Raw genomic sequence first — 16,096 nt, 5'->3', positions numbered from 1 at the left:
GAGAATCTGGATTTAGACCCATAATCACCGACAAAATATCGAATACGGGTAGGTAAGCACTCTACCAGTGTTCACCAATGCCTAAGCCGTGCCACTTTTAAGAAAAATTGTGATGCACGTGCCAGAGAGAGAAAGGGAGTTGTAAGATTTAACCGAGTGACCACAGATCCTGCTTTTACGGGACATGTTTTTTTTTCTGTTTAGGCCATTTTCTTGTTTTTCATAAAAATGCTTGTTTTGTCACCTTTTCAACTCTAAGTGCGTGTTTTCAAATGAAAAAAAACAAACCGTAAACGCATTGAATAAACATGACCTTCGGGGGGTGGGGCTGTATTGATGCATGGGGCCCCAAGGACCTCAAGGGCATAGGCGGCCTAGTGATAGCGAGATTTAGTACAATAATTTTTTTCGAGATTAATTATAGTAGTCGTTACGCGGGTGATTTGGGCTAGATAGGGACGCAAAATGCTGTATCCATGGCCCCAGAAGGATGGGACTGATAGGATTTTCAGCTGCGAATGGAGTAGAGGCAGGCGGATCCAGGGCGATGTGTCGGAGGAACGACTTATTGTGTACGTGCATTGGATTATCCCGTATTTTATGGGGCAGAAAAATTTTCCCCATATTATTCGGCTCCTGGGAGTAGCAATCGCCCCCATCGCCTCCCTCTGGATCCGCGCTTGAGCTGGAGTAGCTCAGTGGAATAATTTATTAGAGCTAAGATCAATTATTGTAAATCTAAATTATAAAAACTTTGGGAACAGCTTCGTAACTGATGATAAAACTTTAATAATTGATAATTATTATCCTACGTGAATGTTGATGATTAGGTGTGAATTTGTAGTCATTTTACAGATCCAGGATAGATGAATTGGATAATTCGGATTTTGGATAATTCCAACTTTTTTCCAATGACTTTTGACTTCAAATTAACCAAGTTCGACTGCATAATGGGGATGATACAGCTGGTTGCTATATTAGGTTATATTACATGGTTACTATAAATGCCAAAATCATTAGAGCGGTACATTTTATCAGCAAATCAAAAACATTCAAATATGCTTTATTGAATGGTAGATGCAACCAAAAGATTGCTTCAGTCACCGAAGTATCGCATGAAAAAAAATGAAGAAGAAAGTGACATTCGGAATGAAAACGGGGGAAAAAAATGCTTAAAATGTTTCTTTTCATTACGATGAATAGAGAATGAATTGCTAATTTGTTGAACCAGATGGTGCATAATTTTTCAAAAACTCAATTTCTTCCCATGAAGTTTCTGAACCAGGACAGTACAACGCCTTCGATTACGACACACACATTAATCCCTCCTGTATAAATTAATCACATCACCCATCAAATACCAGTCCCAGCAATTTCCTATCTCAGAAGGATTCCGCCGCCTCACCTGATATGGCTTCAGGACGCGGAAACGATAAAGATTCCGACAAACACGCAGCATCCTTTCGAAGACTTTTCTACTCAACTTGCATCGCATCAGATTCACGTCTTGGAGCTTTGGATTGGGATTTCCTCTTAAATACGATTCCAGAGCATTAGTTGCGACGCACTCCAAACCTGAAAGATGGACCGTTATCAGCGTACGCGCCCACTTCCCCATTGCTTCTTCCAGAAACACCGAAGGATAATCATTTGGGAACTGGTCATCAGACCATCCCTCAATATTGAAAACTCTCATTCTATCCGACGGAATCATTGATACTCTGCTCAAGATTACATTTCGGCAAAAGTATATCTCTAGACATTGCAGTTCCTTAGAGTTCTTTAACAACGAGCACACGTCCAGGCCCTGGAAATCGGTATCGTAAGCCTTGAACGATACCATGTCTTTGAACCCTCTGTGAGCTCTGAATTCAACCGATGAAACCACGGCACAAAAGTGAATGTTCAATTTTCGTATTTTAGGGCAGCCTATGACCATTTCGTTGATCGGGAACTGAAAGTATGAAGAAGGCTTACTCGAACCAGTAATTTCCAGTTGTTCTAGGGCGTGGCAACTTCCAGCAATTGTAGGAATCAAGCGTTTATGATGCGAGGACAATTCATAAGTCAGCTCGAGTCGCTTCAGATTCTGTCCTCGGACAGTCAGGAATGGGCAGAGCACATCTTCTAGGTCATTGTTAGAAAGCCTCAATTCTAAACCTTCGATATTCGGACACTGTTCTTGCAATACCTCCATCGATAGTGTAGTCAGATGATAGGTACCCGTAACGCATAGTTGTCTCAGGTTGTGACAGTTAAACATCAGGTTAATGAGCTGATTCTCCTCGTGAGCATATTGGTACTTCAATTTGAGACCTCGGGTTGATGAGAGGAATCCCCTTTCGCCCAGCTTGTTCAGTTCACCCAGGGTGAAGGACGGATACGGGAATTGATCGAAGTCGACATCTTGCCACAGCAGGGGTGTCGAATGAAGATCCTTCCATCTCTTGCAGACCAGTGGTATGTTCCTCGAGAATGTCTTGTTCCCCGTCGATTTGATGTACAAGGAGAAGATGTGCACGAGAATCTCTGCGGGTAGGTCGTCGATCGAGGTCATGGCCGCTAATTTTACGTTTTCATTCCAAATTGCTCGATCGATATGTTTTAAAGATGATGTTGTGTTGTTGTTTATTATTACTTTTTGGGATGCAAGATTAAATCGAACATAAAGCCTTTATATCAGCCGATACCGACAATGGCATATTAAAAGAAAAGACCGTCAAGTCAAACTCGACAAGATGTATCTCTATAACGTCTTGTAGCAGCATATAAAGTATAAATTGCATTGCAAGACATTTCTACAATAATGTTACAGCTATCAGATGAATAAATCAAAACAACTTTTGTGGATTGCCGAAAGTGTGTAGGGAGGTCTTTCCGTAGTGCAGTGATTCTCAAACTTTTTTCACCCATGACTCCCTTGCCTGAGCTCACTTTATCTGCTGTTCCCTAGAACAGTTTACTAGATATTTTCGCACGTATGAAAGAACCACTTGAAAGCATAAAGAGGCTCACGGATCAATATCTCCAGCTCGCCGCGATACCAATGACAAAGGCTGGCGATGCCCTAAGGAACCGCGACGCACATCTTGAGAAATATAAACGAATAATAACTGCAGTATAAACAAATAAAATGCAATGACGATGACATGCCTAAAAAATCACAGGAAACTAAATTCAGCCAGCACGCTGCTCTAGAGGAACAATTATTTGTTTTCTGGTGTGAACAACGTGCGATAGCCCCAATGGGTTACGAATATGTTGGCTCCAGCCCAGAGGACCAGGAAGCAAAGTCAAGTACTTGAACTTTTTTTTTATCATTTTTGTCGCACCACGGTCATTTTCTGCACACGAGGGCTAATTTTAGACCGGGACCTACAATTTATTGCCGATTCCGAATGGCAGGTTTGTTTTTTATACTCATCGAGAGGTTGGTGCTCTAACCCCCATGCAGTAGCAATTGCAATTTTTTCTGCGGTCATGTCGCCATTGCACAAACAAAGTCAAGTGAGACGTAATTTCATTCAAACTGCTGTGTAGCATTTCGGTATACAGGTGATGATCTTTTTGGTTTCTCGATACGTTTCGTCTGACATCTACTGAAGAAAGTAACTGTAAGTCCCTGCGAATAAACAGAATAGATTCTTATCTGAAAGAAAAGAAAAGACACAAAGATCTACATGTTCACACTGCACAGAAACACAAAACAGAAAGGATAGAAGCTGTCTAGCGATGTTATGGTCCGATAATAAGGTAAAGACACAGTGCTTTAATCATTTACTCACTTCACGTACCAGGTTTTGGCAAGAAATCTGAATTATTTCTATCTGACGAATCGGTGATAAATCTGGTAACCTTGTGCTTACCTAACCGCATATTAGAAAAAGAAAAAATGAAAAGAAAGAAATATATATAAGAGGAAAAGTACAATAGATAACGTAGTTAAAATAATTTTTAGTTATCTTTTACCTTCACCCTAAGTGTTCCTTTTCGCTCTTACATGTATACCAGAAAAATATATGTGTGGGAAAAAATCCTTATTAGGAATATAGAAAGGGGGGAGAGAAAGAAGAGTAATTTCCGTAGAGATAAAGGGTTTCTATAAAGCTTAGCGATGGTGAAGAGGGAGAGGAAAGAAAACTCAGGGAACTTGTTTGAATTTATTTCACTGGTGTTTGGACGTAATATTACGCCCGTGATCATGAGAGGTTAAAACTGTCCTGTCATCAACTGGACATTGTTTCTCATCCTCGAAGAAGCGGAGCTATTGGTTCAGGTGACTATGCAGGTACTGAGGAAGTGCTAGTATCCGCACTATCACATTCTAAACACGCTTCTGCACATTCATCATCAATCCAATCACATTTCGATAGCACCCCAACAGAATATATCAACACGCACAAACACGGCAAATGTTACCTTTCTACAAACGCCAGTTGCGACACGAATCACTTGTTTCAGAGTTGAAAAATTGAGGGCAAAATACCTCAATATCGATAGATCGAGGTTAGAGACGGTGAAAAAAGCAAAACCTTTGTGGGAAAACATGATACGTAATCTCAAAAATAAAAGGGTCAAGTCGATTTTCAGTATTGCCAATAATACTAAGCTATAATTGTGTCCAGCAATGCCCTCCATTGCAGGAATCGAGCAAATTTAGGAGTGGCTTGTGCTGATGTTTTCTGATACTTGTACGGTATGTCTTTCTGCCTCAGAAGATATGAAAAATACACGGGAAGAGTGCCAACACCATCTATACCAAAAGGCTCCTCGCACGAATCTCGTGACTCCACCAAAGAAGTTATTTCCCCTAAAACGCCTTCATATATATAAAGGGGTTATAATTTCACCTATATTCATTGGATATACCGCATAAAAGATAAAGATGTAGCATGGGTCGGCTGCTATATCCAATGGTTACAAGTGAAATAGCTTCTTCGGTGACATCACAAGCTTCGCGCGGAGGCCTTCTGCTATAGATAGTGTTGGCAGTGCCGGGTGTTATTGCTAGTTATAATATAAAACACACTAGAGAGCCAGGAAACAAACTTGTGTGGACAACGGTCTGTTTTTGTGTGTGAAAAAGTATGTGAATGACATGACCAAAAAAAATCATTGCAGCCTAATTAGGAACATCGTACCTTAACAAAATGAAATGAAATTATAAATAGACGAAAGAATGCGTGGAAATTTTTTCAGATCACCCTCATTTTATTTCTGAGCAACTCTCCTTGGTCAGTTATAGTCGATCCACTGACCGGAAAATTAGACCCGAGGAAGTAGTCAGACTTGCTCAGTTGTCTATAAGGATCACAACAGGGTGCCTGCATACATGGAGAAAAAGTCATGAGAGTTATAGCAACGAACCAGGATGGGAAATGGTGTGTTCTAGAAACGATAGCTCTTCTAACAAAAAAGAGCTTTGCTCATATTAAGAAATATGCATGCCAACCCCCCTTCCCCCCAATGGTAGGGCCCGGGATGATTCTCACCATTCTAAAATGTAGAAAGGGCTCGCGAAAAGTCTTGCACAGAGGCCCGCCAATGATCTCATTCTAGGGGCCCTGCTGTTGGATGTGAGAGCCAAGGAAATATATGTGTTTCTATTATACATTTCTTAGTCTCAACACAGACAGTAGTACGTCCTCTTTATGAATGAACGCCACATTCGAATTGACCCCTCAAGCCGAGGAGGGGGGGGGGTTAAATGAGCCCCATCTCGTAAGTCGGAGGAGATTTAAATGGAATCGCCGGTTTTTGCAGATATTTAGTAAAAAAATTAGAACTTTTAAACTAATTCAATTCATTGCATTAATTTGAATTTTTTTATGTTTATAAATTAGGATCTTGTCTATAACATTATGATATAGTATCACCTGCATTATATACTTAAAAATTAATATGATATTTACGTGGGTGAAATTGTTTTTTTCACTTCTAGGCTGCCAAAAAATTGGATTTATAACACAGCCTCCTGGCTATAAGAAAGCACTACTAATCCAATTATACAGGACACCTCAGTCCAAAGGGGCGTAGAAACGTTCTTTACAATAATAATAAAGGACGTTTCAGCTCAAAACGTGCTCTTTACAATAAAATATCGGAACCCCCCCCCCCCACCCCCCGTGTTAACCCTTAACTGGCGTTGTGAAAATTCTGCGCGTAACTGGCGTCGTGGTGCCATTTTGTCCCCAGAAAACATTAAGACATTATAAAAATCAACAAAAGAGATTTTCATAAAGGCAATGGGTTTTTTACATGACTTCTCATTCATGTGTCAATTAATTCACCAAATAATTTTTCGAATTTCCTGAATTATTTTCTCTTAAAATGGTCTTTTGCTGAGACACACGCATTCGAAAGAAATGGTGGGACACATGACTTCTGAAAAATGTTTTAAATTAAATATTAAATTTTTTGAATTTTTTAAATAAAAAATTCAACTACGTCTCGTTTTTCTGAGGTACTTCATCTCTTGAGGCTCTTCGGACACGGCTCGGGGTGGGGGGAGGGGAGGCATGCGTTAAGAGACGGTGCTGCCTAAGTTTCGCCCCAAGCGTCTTCCTTTTTTTCACTTTTGAATCTGGTAACCCTATCTGAAGACCATAGACATAATCCGTATTTTCACTTATTTGTAGGCTGCCCTTATTTCCTCCAGAGAAATACGGGACATCGGGATTACAAATACGGGAAAATACGGGACATCGCTAATTATCGCCAAAAACGATGCCAAAAGCAAACAAAGTTGCCAAATATTGTCAATCATCAAATCAAAAATTATCAATAATCACAATGATGGGAAATGATGCATTACTGCAAATTGCAGTGGATTAAAAGGTATTCCACGAAAAAAAAACCCGTTTACCAAGGCAAATGTGGGAGATTAATATTCTCATACATAGTTGTAATTATCACAAAATAATTTATGAGTTGAAAAATAATGTCAATCTTTGAATAAAGAATAAAAATTCAAGTAGGCTTCGTGTGAAATACGGGAAAAACCGGGACACTTTTGCCAAAAAGTCAGGACGGCTAAAAAAACTGAAAATACCGGGACTGTCCCGGGAAATACTGGACGTATGGTCACATTACTTATTTGGTCGATCATCTATATTGTCCGAATTTTTTTGTGGAAAAAAAATTATTTTTTTTACATAAAAAAACATCAATTATTGCAAATTTACGAATTTTTTTGCCGAAATTTTCGTCTCAAAAAAATTGTATGCTAAAAAATAACAAAGAACTTTCTTTCCCTTTTTTTCATCATCACATAGATGGCAGCATCAACAGTATATAAATCCAGCCTAGGAATTTCTGTCGTCTGCTTCTCTCCAGGTTGTTTGTTTTGGACTTCTCCTTGTGTCTTTAAAAAATAACCGAACTGGCAGTTTAAACTTCCAGTTCTGTTTGTGAGCTTAGCTTGTAGGGAACCGTACTTCTTGAGTGTCGTCTGCGCATTAAGAGGTGATTCGTTTCGGACGTCTCCTTATGCTCAATCAAAATAGCCGAACTTTTAGTTTGAATTTGCAGTTCAGTTTATGAACTTTGTTTATAAGGAACTGAGCGGAATAAAGAATATAGTTTTTTTACTGTAAACTTCGTCATCACCAGGTGAGTCACTTTTAAATTTCATATTAGATGGCAGCACATTACTATAAAGTGGAGCGTGGAAATTCACTTTTTAACAACCTGTCGGCTAAACATGGGCGGAGATACGGAGAGGGGGAGCACGCCTATGGTTTTAAAGATTAAAAAAAAGGATTGGGAACTCATCTAAAGATTAAAGATTAAATTACTTGTTTCATAAAAACTGGAATCATTTTTTTCATTAATGCTGGAATAAATTTTTTCTCGTTAATGCTGAAAATTTTTTTCATCAATTCTTGAATTTTCTTTTATTAAGTCTAGAATAATTATTATTTCTTTCATTTATTCTGGAATCTTGCTTTCATCAATTCTAGATTTGGTTCTTTCATTAATGCTGAAATTATTTTTTTTATTAATGCCCAAATTATATCTTAATTAATTGTGGAATTATTTCTTTCACTAATTCTAAAATTATATCTTATTAGTTCTGGAATTACCTCTTTCATTAATTCTAAAATTATATATCGTTAATTCTAAAATTATATCTCATTAATTCCAAAATTATATCTCATTAATTCTAAAATAGATCCCACACGGGCAGAGATTCCTTTCTCTTTTCTACCCCTACCCATTGCTAATCAAGGCCACCTTAAGACCATCGTAGACCCGGGGCCACAACAACATGTTTGGTCAGCTGTGTCAAGCAAGCATTTTGTCACCCTCTTGTAATGTTGAAGCAGAGATTAAACGGTGAAATTCGTCCCCCCTCCCCCCCCCTCTGGTCCAGCCCATGCGTTAAGACGGCACTGGCCTTGGGCCCGGCAGGGCCTTAACGGAAGGGGTGGACTTGGGGATCTCCCCCCCCCCCCAAATGTGAGAAAATGACCGAAGAAGGGGGAGGGAAGATGGCCAAATCTATTGTTCTATCACTTTGGTTCCCGAAATGACGTGCCCCCCCCCCCAAACAAAATTTCTGGCTCCAGGCATGTGCCTAGCGACGGTTCTATTATCATATTTTTGTTTTTTTACCACCTTAAATTCGCTTAAGAGGTGACCGTCAAAGATCCCATCCTAGGGATCCTGCTGCAAGATGTTGGGGTGGGGGGGGGGGGCACCGATTTTTCCACAAGACAAGTGGCCTATTTCTGGGGGTCTCATAATTTTTCGGGCCTCCAAATTAAAACCAAAAATATTTGACCTCAGTGGAAGCCAGTAATTTATTTTGGAAGGAGCAGTGCTGTGTTAACGCCCCCGGAGGGCCCCCAAGTACAAAAAGAGCCTCGGGATAATGAAATCTGGTTACAATTTCCAGTAATTTGAAGGTGGATATTTCTAGCTTGGTGAAAGAGGGCGGCAGCATAGGCGAAGATAGACTTGGATATCTGGGGGGGCAAGGTCATTATTGCTGGGGAGGGACAATGATGATGATCATGTCAATTCATATACATACATATACATTAGATCTGCCCACACGGGGGGAGGCAGATCTAACCCCCACGCCCTCCCCCATATCTCCGCCCATGGGCGGTAGAAAAATCATTTCGCCAGTGTGGGCCTATGGTGCACTTAAAACCGCCCTGCGGGAGGAAGGGGGTGTAACCAAAGGATAGAACAACAAACTTTTGATCATGTTATTCCATCTTCATCGGCCATTTTCCTCGCATTTTGGGTAGGGGAAATCGCCCCCCCCCCTCTTCACTGTGGTCTTAGTAGTTGACTTTAATTCTTGCTTTGGCTATCATTGGCCCGTTTATATCAAAGTGGGGCTCTTGAAAACCACCACGTACTTTTACAGAAAAACATGTCAACCAATACATTCTATAAACGACAACGTTATCATCGGGGCTATTGCCCGAAATGCTCGGGGAACGTAAAAATTTAGACGAGGCATGTATTTTTCTCCACACATACACCACATCACCTATTCTTGTATAAAAAGTATTTATTCGTGAACGAAAATTTTTGTGAATTTTTGTCCAGTCCTTCCTATTATCTATCCACATATTCAGAAAAGAAACCATAATCGGTGTTCTTAACCAGGGGCGGTTCTTTGGCCGTGCGACCGGTGCGGCTGCATGGGGCATCGCCAGGTCGATGTGTCTGGAGAAGCGAATGTGTAAGTTCGTTGGATCGTCCCGTATTTTACGAGACAGGAAATTTTTCGAATATTATTCGGCTCTTACCTACGCCCACACCCCTGGATCCGTTCCCGAGCAGACATCTTCAGCTGCTGCGAATGGAGCGGAGGTTAATATCTTCAGCTGCAAATGAAACGAAGGTACGTATCTTCAGCTGCTAATGTAGCCGTGGTAGACATCTTCAGCTTCGAATGGAGTGAAGGCAGGCGGATGCAGGGCAATGTGTCAGAGAAGCGACTTCATGTGTAGGTGAATTGGATCATAAGTAAACTGAAGAGACAAAAAAACTGGTGCAGGCATGCGTATACAAATAAAGAGATATGGAACCTATCAGAGTACGACGCTGCGGTCGGCAACGCCTATATAACGCAACAAGTTTCTGGCATAGTTGTTAGATCGGTTACTGCTGCTACAATGACAGGTTATCGAGATTTAAGGAAGTTTGAACGTGGTGTTATAGTCGGCGCACGAGAGATGGGACATAGCATCTCCGAGGTAGCGATGAAATTTGGATTTTCACGTACGACCATTTCACGAGTGTACCGTGAATATCGGGAATCCGGTAAAAAATTAAATCTACGACATCGCTGCTGCCGGAAAAAGATCATGCAAGAACGGGACAACTGACGAGAATCATTAAACGTGACAGACGAGCAACCCTTCCGCAAATTGCTGCAGATTTCAATGCTGGGCCATCAACAAGTGTCAGCGTACGAACCATTCAACGAAACATCATCGATGTGGGCTTTCGGAGACGAAGGCCCACTCGTGTACCCTTGATGACTGCACGACACGAAGCTTAACGCCTCGCCTGGGCCCGACAACACCGACATTGGACTGTTGATGACTGGAAACATGTTGCCTGGTCTGACGAGTCTCGGTTCCAATTGCTTCGAGCTGATGGACGTGTACGGGTATGGAGACAACCTCATGAAACCATGGACCCTACATGTCAGCAGGAGACTGTTCAAGCTGGTGGAGGCTCTGTGATGGTATGGGGCGTGTGCAGTTGGCGTGATATGGGACCCCTGATACGTCTAGATACGACTCTGACAGGTGACAGGTACGTAAGCATCCTGTCTGATCACCTGCACCCATTCATGTCCATTGTGCATTCCGACGGACTTGGACAATTTCAGCAGGATAATGCGACACCCCACACGTCCAGAATTGCTAGAAAGTGGCTCCAGGAACACTCTTCTGACTTTAGACACTTCCGCTGGCCACCTAAATCCCCAGACATGAACATTATTGAACATATCTGGGATGCCTTGCAACGTGCTATTCAGAAGAGATCTCCCCCCCCCCCCCTCTTACTCCTACGGATTTATGGACACCCCTGCAGGATTCATGGTGTCAATTACCTCCAGCACTACTTCAGACATTAGTGGAGTCCATGCCACGTCGTGTTGCGGCACTTCTGCGGGCTCCCTACACGATATTAGGCAGGACAGTTTTTTTTGGCTCTTCAGTGTATTTCATGGAAAAGACAAATTTCTCCCATATTATTCGGCTCTTGGGAGAGACGATCACCCCCCCCCCCCCCGTCTGGATCCGTACTTGGGCACTGCTCTAAAAGGAGTGCGAAATTCGAGTTTAAAGAGTGAGAAGCTACGCCGCCAAAAAAAACAACGTGGGCAGGAGACGCCAAAAATAGGTTCCGCACAAGTGCAGATTTCTTCTCGAGTCACCCCTGTTCATAACGCACCCCTGTACATTTGCTTGAGACAGTACTCTGGTTGCCCCAGGCCTTTTACGGGCCAGGGTCCACCCCGGGGGGGGGGGCTCAGAATAAGAGGATTTGGTGAACTTTTTTTGGAGCATTTTTCATGCAAATTATTAGGTGAGCATTTCCAGCCAGAAGGGGGTGGGTGGGGCTCAAATACTCACGGGTGAGTAGGCCATCTTAAGAGTACCATGGGCCCTAGAGCCAAGTGATTTTTCTGAGGCCCTACCAGGCAAATTTACAAGTATCCTCTTCGAAAACTTCAACTACATCTCATTTTTGCGAGGACCTTTTCTCGTGAGGCCGCACGGGCCGTGCCCGGGTGGGCCCATGCGTTAAGATGACACTGCTGACAGGGCTCCAGCCCTGGAATCCGGGACAATAACCATCTTTTTTTTTTCGTGCATCAGGCCCCGTCCACCGTCCAGAAGCACGACCGCTGTGCCAGATTTCTTTACCGGATATTCATTACTCTGTCATGAATTTATAAAAAACCATGGCTCCCATATCATACAGCATGACTGTTAGGCTTGGATCTCTGTTACGCCTTCAGGCCAAACTTTTCATGGCTCTTCCCCTAGAGTAAGTTTATAATGTGGATCAGAGGGGGTGAGCACCAAAATTCGTGCTTGCCCCGGCTGACTAAGCATCTAGTTGCAGTCCTACCAACTCTTGTGAGAAGGGCTGCAACTAGTGGTGGGGAGGGGGCAAGCGGGTTCAGTGCTTATGGCGGCGGACCAGAAAGGGCGCCAATTTGAACTTTTAAACTCTCTTCAAGATAAAAAAGGGCGCCAAAATGTGATCTTGCCCGACTGACCAAGCATCGACCCTGTTGCGACCAGACTTGAGGGAAGGAGCCTATGGGGGTACACCCAGGGGCGTAGCGTGCCTTCTCGGGGTCCCGGGGGCAGACTTTCTTGGGGTCGCTTGAAAAGATTTATTACCATGCAAAATAAGTGTATATTTTTTTTTTTTTGTACGCTCCTCTCCCCTCCGTTTGCTTGAGACAGTACTCTGGTTGCCCCAGCCCTTTTACGGGCCAGGGTCCACCCGGGGGGGGGGCTCAGAATAAGAGGATTTGGTGAACTTTTTTCGGAGCATTTTTCATGCAAATTATTAGGTGAGCATTTCCAGCCAGAAGGGGGATAGGGGGGGGGGGGACTCAAATATTCACGGGTGAGTGGGCCATCTTAAGAGCAACATGGGCCCTAGGGCCAAGTGATTTTTCTGAGGCCCTACCAGGCAAATTTACAAGTATCCTCTTCGAAAACTTCAACTACATCTCATTTTTGCGAGGACCTTTTCTCGTGAGGCCGCACGGGCCGTGCCAGGGTGGGCCCATGCGTTAAGACGACACCGCTGACAGGGCTCCAGCCCTGGGATCCGGGACAATAACCATCTTTTTTTTTTCATACAATAAATTCATTACAGAAGGGCCCGTGAAAAATCTGGCTTGGGACTCGCTAAATATCTCAGCCCAGGGGCCCTGCTCCAGAATGTGGGGAGGGGGGGGGGATGTGGAATTCACAAAAATAAAGAAAAACATTCTGAAACACGTTAGAACTACATTTGAAAATGTAGGTTAATTTAAAATTACGACAGGGCATATTCCGCTTAACGGTCCCACTTAAAAAGTTTACCTGGTTAGTACGACTAATTTTTCGTGATGCTAACTTTCACTATAACAGTTATTGAAATTTCCCGTTTAAAACGTTTTCCCGCCAACAACGTTTTTCATGAGTTTTCGGAAAACGCTATGGAGATCTCATATACAGTGAATCCCACTTAATGTTATTACATGTTTAAAACCAAGAGTTTCTTGCCACAAACAAAATCCAAGATTGCAATCTCAATATTTGAATATTCAAATTCGAAATTCAAAAAGACGCTCTGGAATAGGTCGTGTCGAATACTAACAACACTAGCTGCAATCAGCCTAAACCTCAGATATAACTTATTTTTGTGCCATAAATGCGTATTTTAACATATTTTTTAGTTTATGTTGTAGCGGTACGCCGGATTGTGGCCGGAGATTTAAACGAACTAGTTCCGTAGCACGACATATTATATATATTACTAGACATTATAAACAGGACATTGCGAAAATGATAATAACCTCCGCTATTAAAGTATTACAATTTAATTTTATTCATTCATTGAAAATACTTCGACACCGTGAATTACATTAAACTCGATACAATTTACATGAAACATTGGACACTCTCACTCCACCAAATTAAACACAAAATAATTATATATATATATATTGAATCACTCACCGTCATCTCGGGGCAAGGTTTCCTGCGTCCCCTACATTGAGGGGTTAGGAGGAGAGCGAGAGAGTAAATTCACGACTCTTCAAGCGCGACATGTTGGTCGTCCAACCTCCAGCAATACCTCTCTCTCGCTAAAGCCTCGTGTATTCACAAACCAAGATGGTGAAGACCTCTGCTATTGGTCGAAGGCAATCGCCTGATTTCTGTTAGGGGTTTCATTGGCCCAGAGGCACAATGTGTGTGTCTGTGATGATGTTATGTAATACGTACTTATTCGGTGCTCAAGTGCGTCTTAGAAATACCTGGTGAGGGAAAGGAGAGCACACGTGTTGCATCCCATGTATGTATGTATGTATGATGTGTGGTTTGCGGTTTCTCGATGGGAAGGCGAGAGGGGGAGAGTGTGTGTAAGATGCAATCGTAACATATTACCTACGGGAAGGGGGGGAAAAATTTTTCTTCGTAAAATTTTTCAATATGAGACGGGTGAGAGACCATTACATATGGCACGAGAGAAAAGGTGAGAGTGACTCGCATACATGACAACCATAATGTAACACTGTAAACATAATGTGTACAACAAAACAAACCAAAACATGAAATGTTATGCAACAGAGTTCAACAAAAAAAAAACATATGGTGTATGTGCGTGTATATGTATGCATGTTACAACTGAGCATCAGAATACATGTCATGAAGAAAAACAAAATATATGGCAATAGTATCATAAGTTGTGCAATACATAATCAACAGTGTTATACCAAATAAATATATAAAGAAAAATTTAAGACAAACTTGTGCTTCGTAGTTGCCAATGAAGATATAATCAATATCAGAAATGTCCATCTATGTATATATCCTTTGCTCCAGGAAAAAAAAATTGACACCTCTTTTTTTTTACAAAAGAATCACAATTCAACTTCACAACTATATATCAACAACTTCAAAAAAAAAAAATCAATACCACGATAACAACTTCAGCATCTGGCGCCAAGAATCTAAACTTCCAGCCTAAAAGAAATAAGCTTCACAATATGACATCAACATTAAAACTACTTTTACATGAAAACCCAAAAAAAATTTCACCTTCAACCAGGAGCAGTATGCACAAACACATATCATCAATGATATAACTTCAATGCTGACAAAGAACGAGGATTCACTGGAAAGAAAAACTAGGAAAAAAAATTAAGAACGTGCACACATATACAGCAATATCCGAGACATACACACACCAATACTTAAATATATATAAACATAGGAAAGGTGTAGATGACGAGTGAATGACCCAAAAGGTGAGTGAGAGTGCCTGTAACAACTTAATGATATATCAAAAAGGCTTTAAGCATTTCACAAATTGAAAAATAAATTCAAAAAAGATCGCACACAAAAAAAACAGAATAAATATAGACATGACAAGTCGACTCGATGCACGACATACAAGCCAAGAACTTGAAGTAGATACAGTCACTAGACTGGGTCAGTTCTTGTTGGTACACAATGAACAGTTCTTGTCAGTGGACACATAAGTAATGAGTGACACAGTGGTTATGCAAATTTAACACAAGAATAATAAGATACAACACAATAAGAATAATAAGATGTAAGTGAGCTTTCCTAAGTGAATAGAAAAAGAATTATGTGGGACATCCAATTTTATGCAAAAATGACCTCAAATTACAATTAGTAGAGGTACGAGATACTTGAGGAGACGAAAGAGAGGAAGAAATTGGAAATACCTGAGTCATATCAGTCCACTTATCATCATCATCTGGAAGATGGGAATCATTTGTCGATGAATTTTTACAGTCAGTGGTAGACACATGAGACACGATACAGTTTTGTGGTCTATGTTTTCCCAAGCAAGACATACATGAAGAAACAAATGTTTTCGTCAGCTTTACGATGCCAGGAAACCAATACTTCTGTCGAAGACGAAGGAGTGTTCGTGAATGTCTAGCATGTGCAGGTGATGAAACACCATGCGACAACGATAAAGCATCTGGAACAAATGACTTGGGAAGAACAGTTTTCACTTTACTCGGTTTCACTTTAGATGAAACACACAAGACGTCATTGTGGTGAAAGAATGTAATGTTCTGGTAACGTCTTGGCAAGTGTTTGTTGTTTGTAATACAGTCCTTGATGTGTTGACAAAACTCATCTTCACCTTGAGCTTGTTGCAGGTCTTCAAGCAAGTGATTCGGTACGAGATGTACTGAAGTTGCATTCGAAACAGGAAATTTCTCTGGTAACGCTGTGGCAGACGTGTTGTGTTCTTCAGGAACATGTAAAAGATGAGCCACATGCGAAACTTGGTTCAAGTAACAGGTACCATTGAAGACCATAGAAGATTGCAGAGGTTCCGC

The 16,096-nt window shown here is 41.4% G+C and overlaps 1 protein-coding gene across 1 annotated transcript; it reads right to left on the bottom strand.

Moving 5' to 3' along the window:
• Positions 1-1,318: 1,318 nt before the first annotated feature.
• Positions 1,319-2,557, bottom strand: LOC149079890 (F-box/LRR-repeat protein 6-like). Its single transcript, XM_089239944.1, has one exon. The coding sequence runs from the start codon at positions 2,555-2,557 to the stop codon at positions 1,319-1,321; it is 1,239 nt and encodes a 412-aa protein (XP_089096070.1).
• Between the last annotated feature and the right edge of the window lie 13,539 nt (positions 2,558-16,096).

Source organism: Pholcus phalangioides, unplaced genomic scaffold (genome assembly GCF_987345545.1).
Source record: "Pholcus phalangioides strain wild (caught in Gottingen) unplaced genomic scaffold, Ppha-v1.0 ptg000012l_1, whole genome shotgun sequence".
Classification (NCBI taxonomy): domain Eukaryota; kingdom Metazoa; phylum Arthropoda; class Arachnida; order Araneae; family Pholcidae; genus Pholcus; species Pholcus phalangioides.
This window is presented reverse-complemented; position numbering and strand designations above follow the sequence as displayed.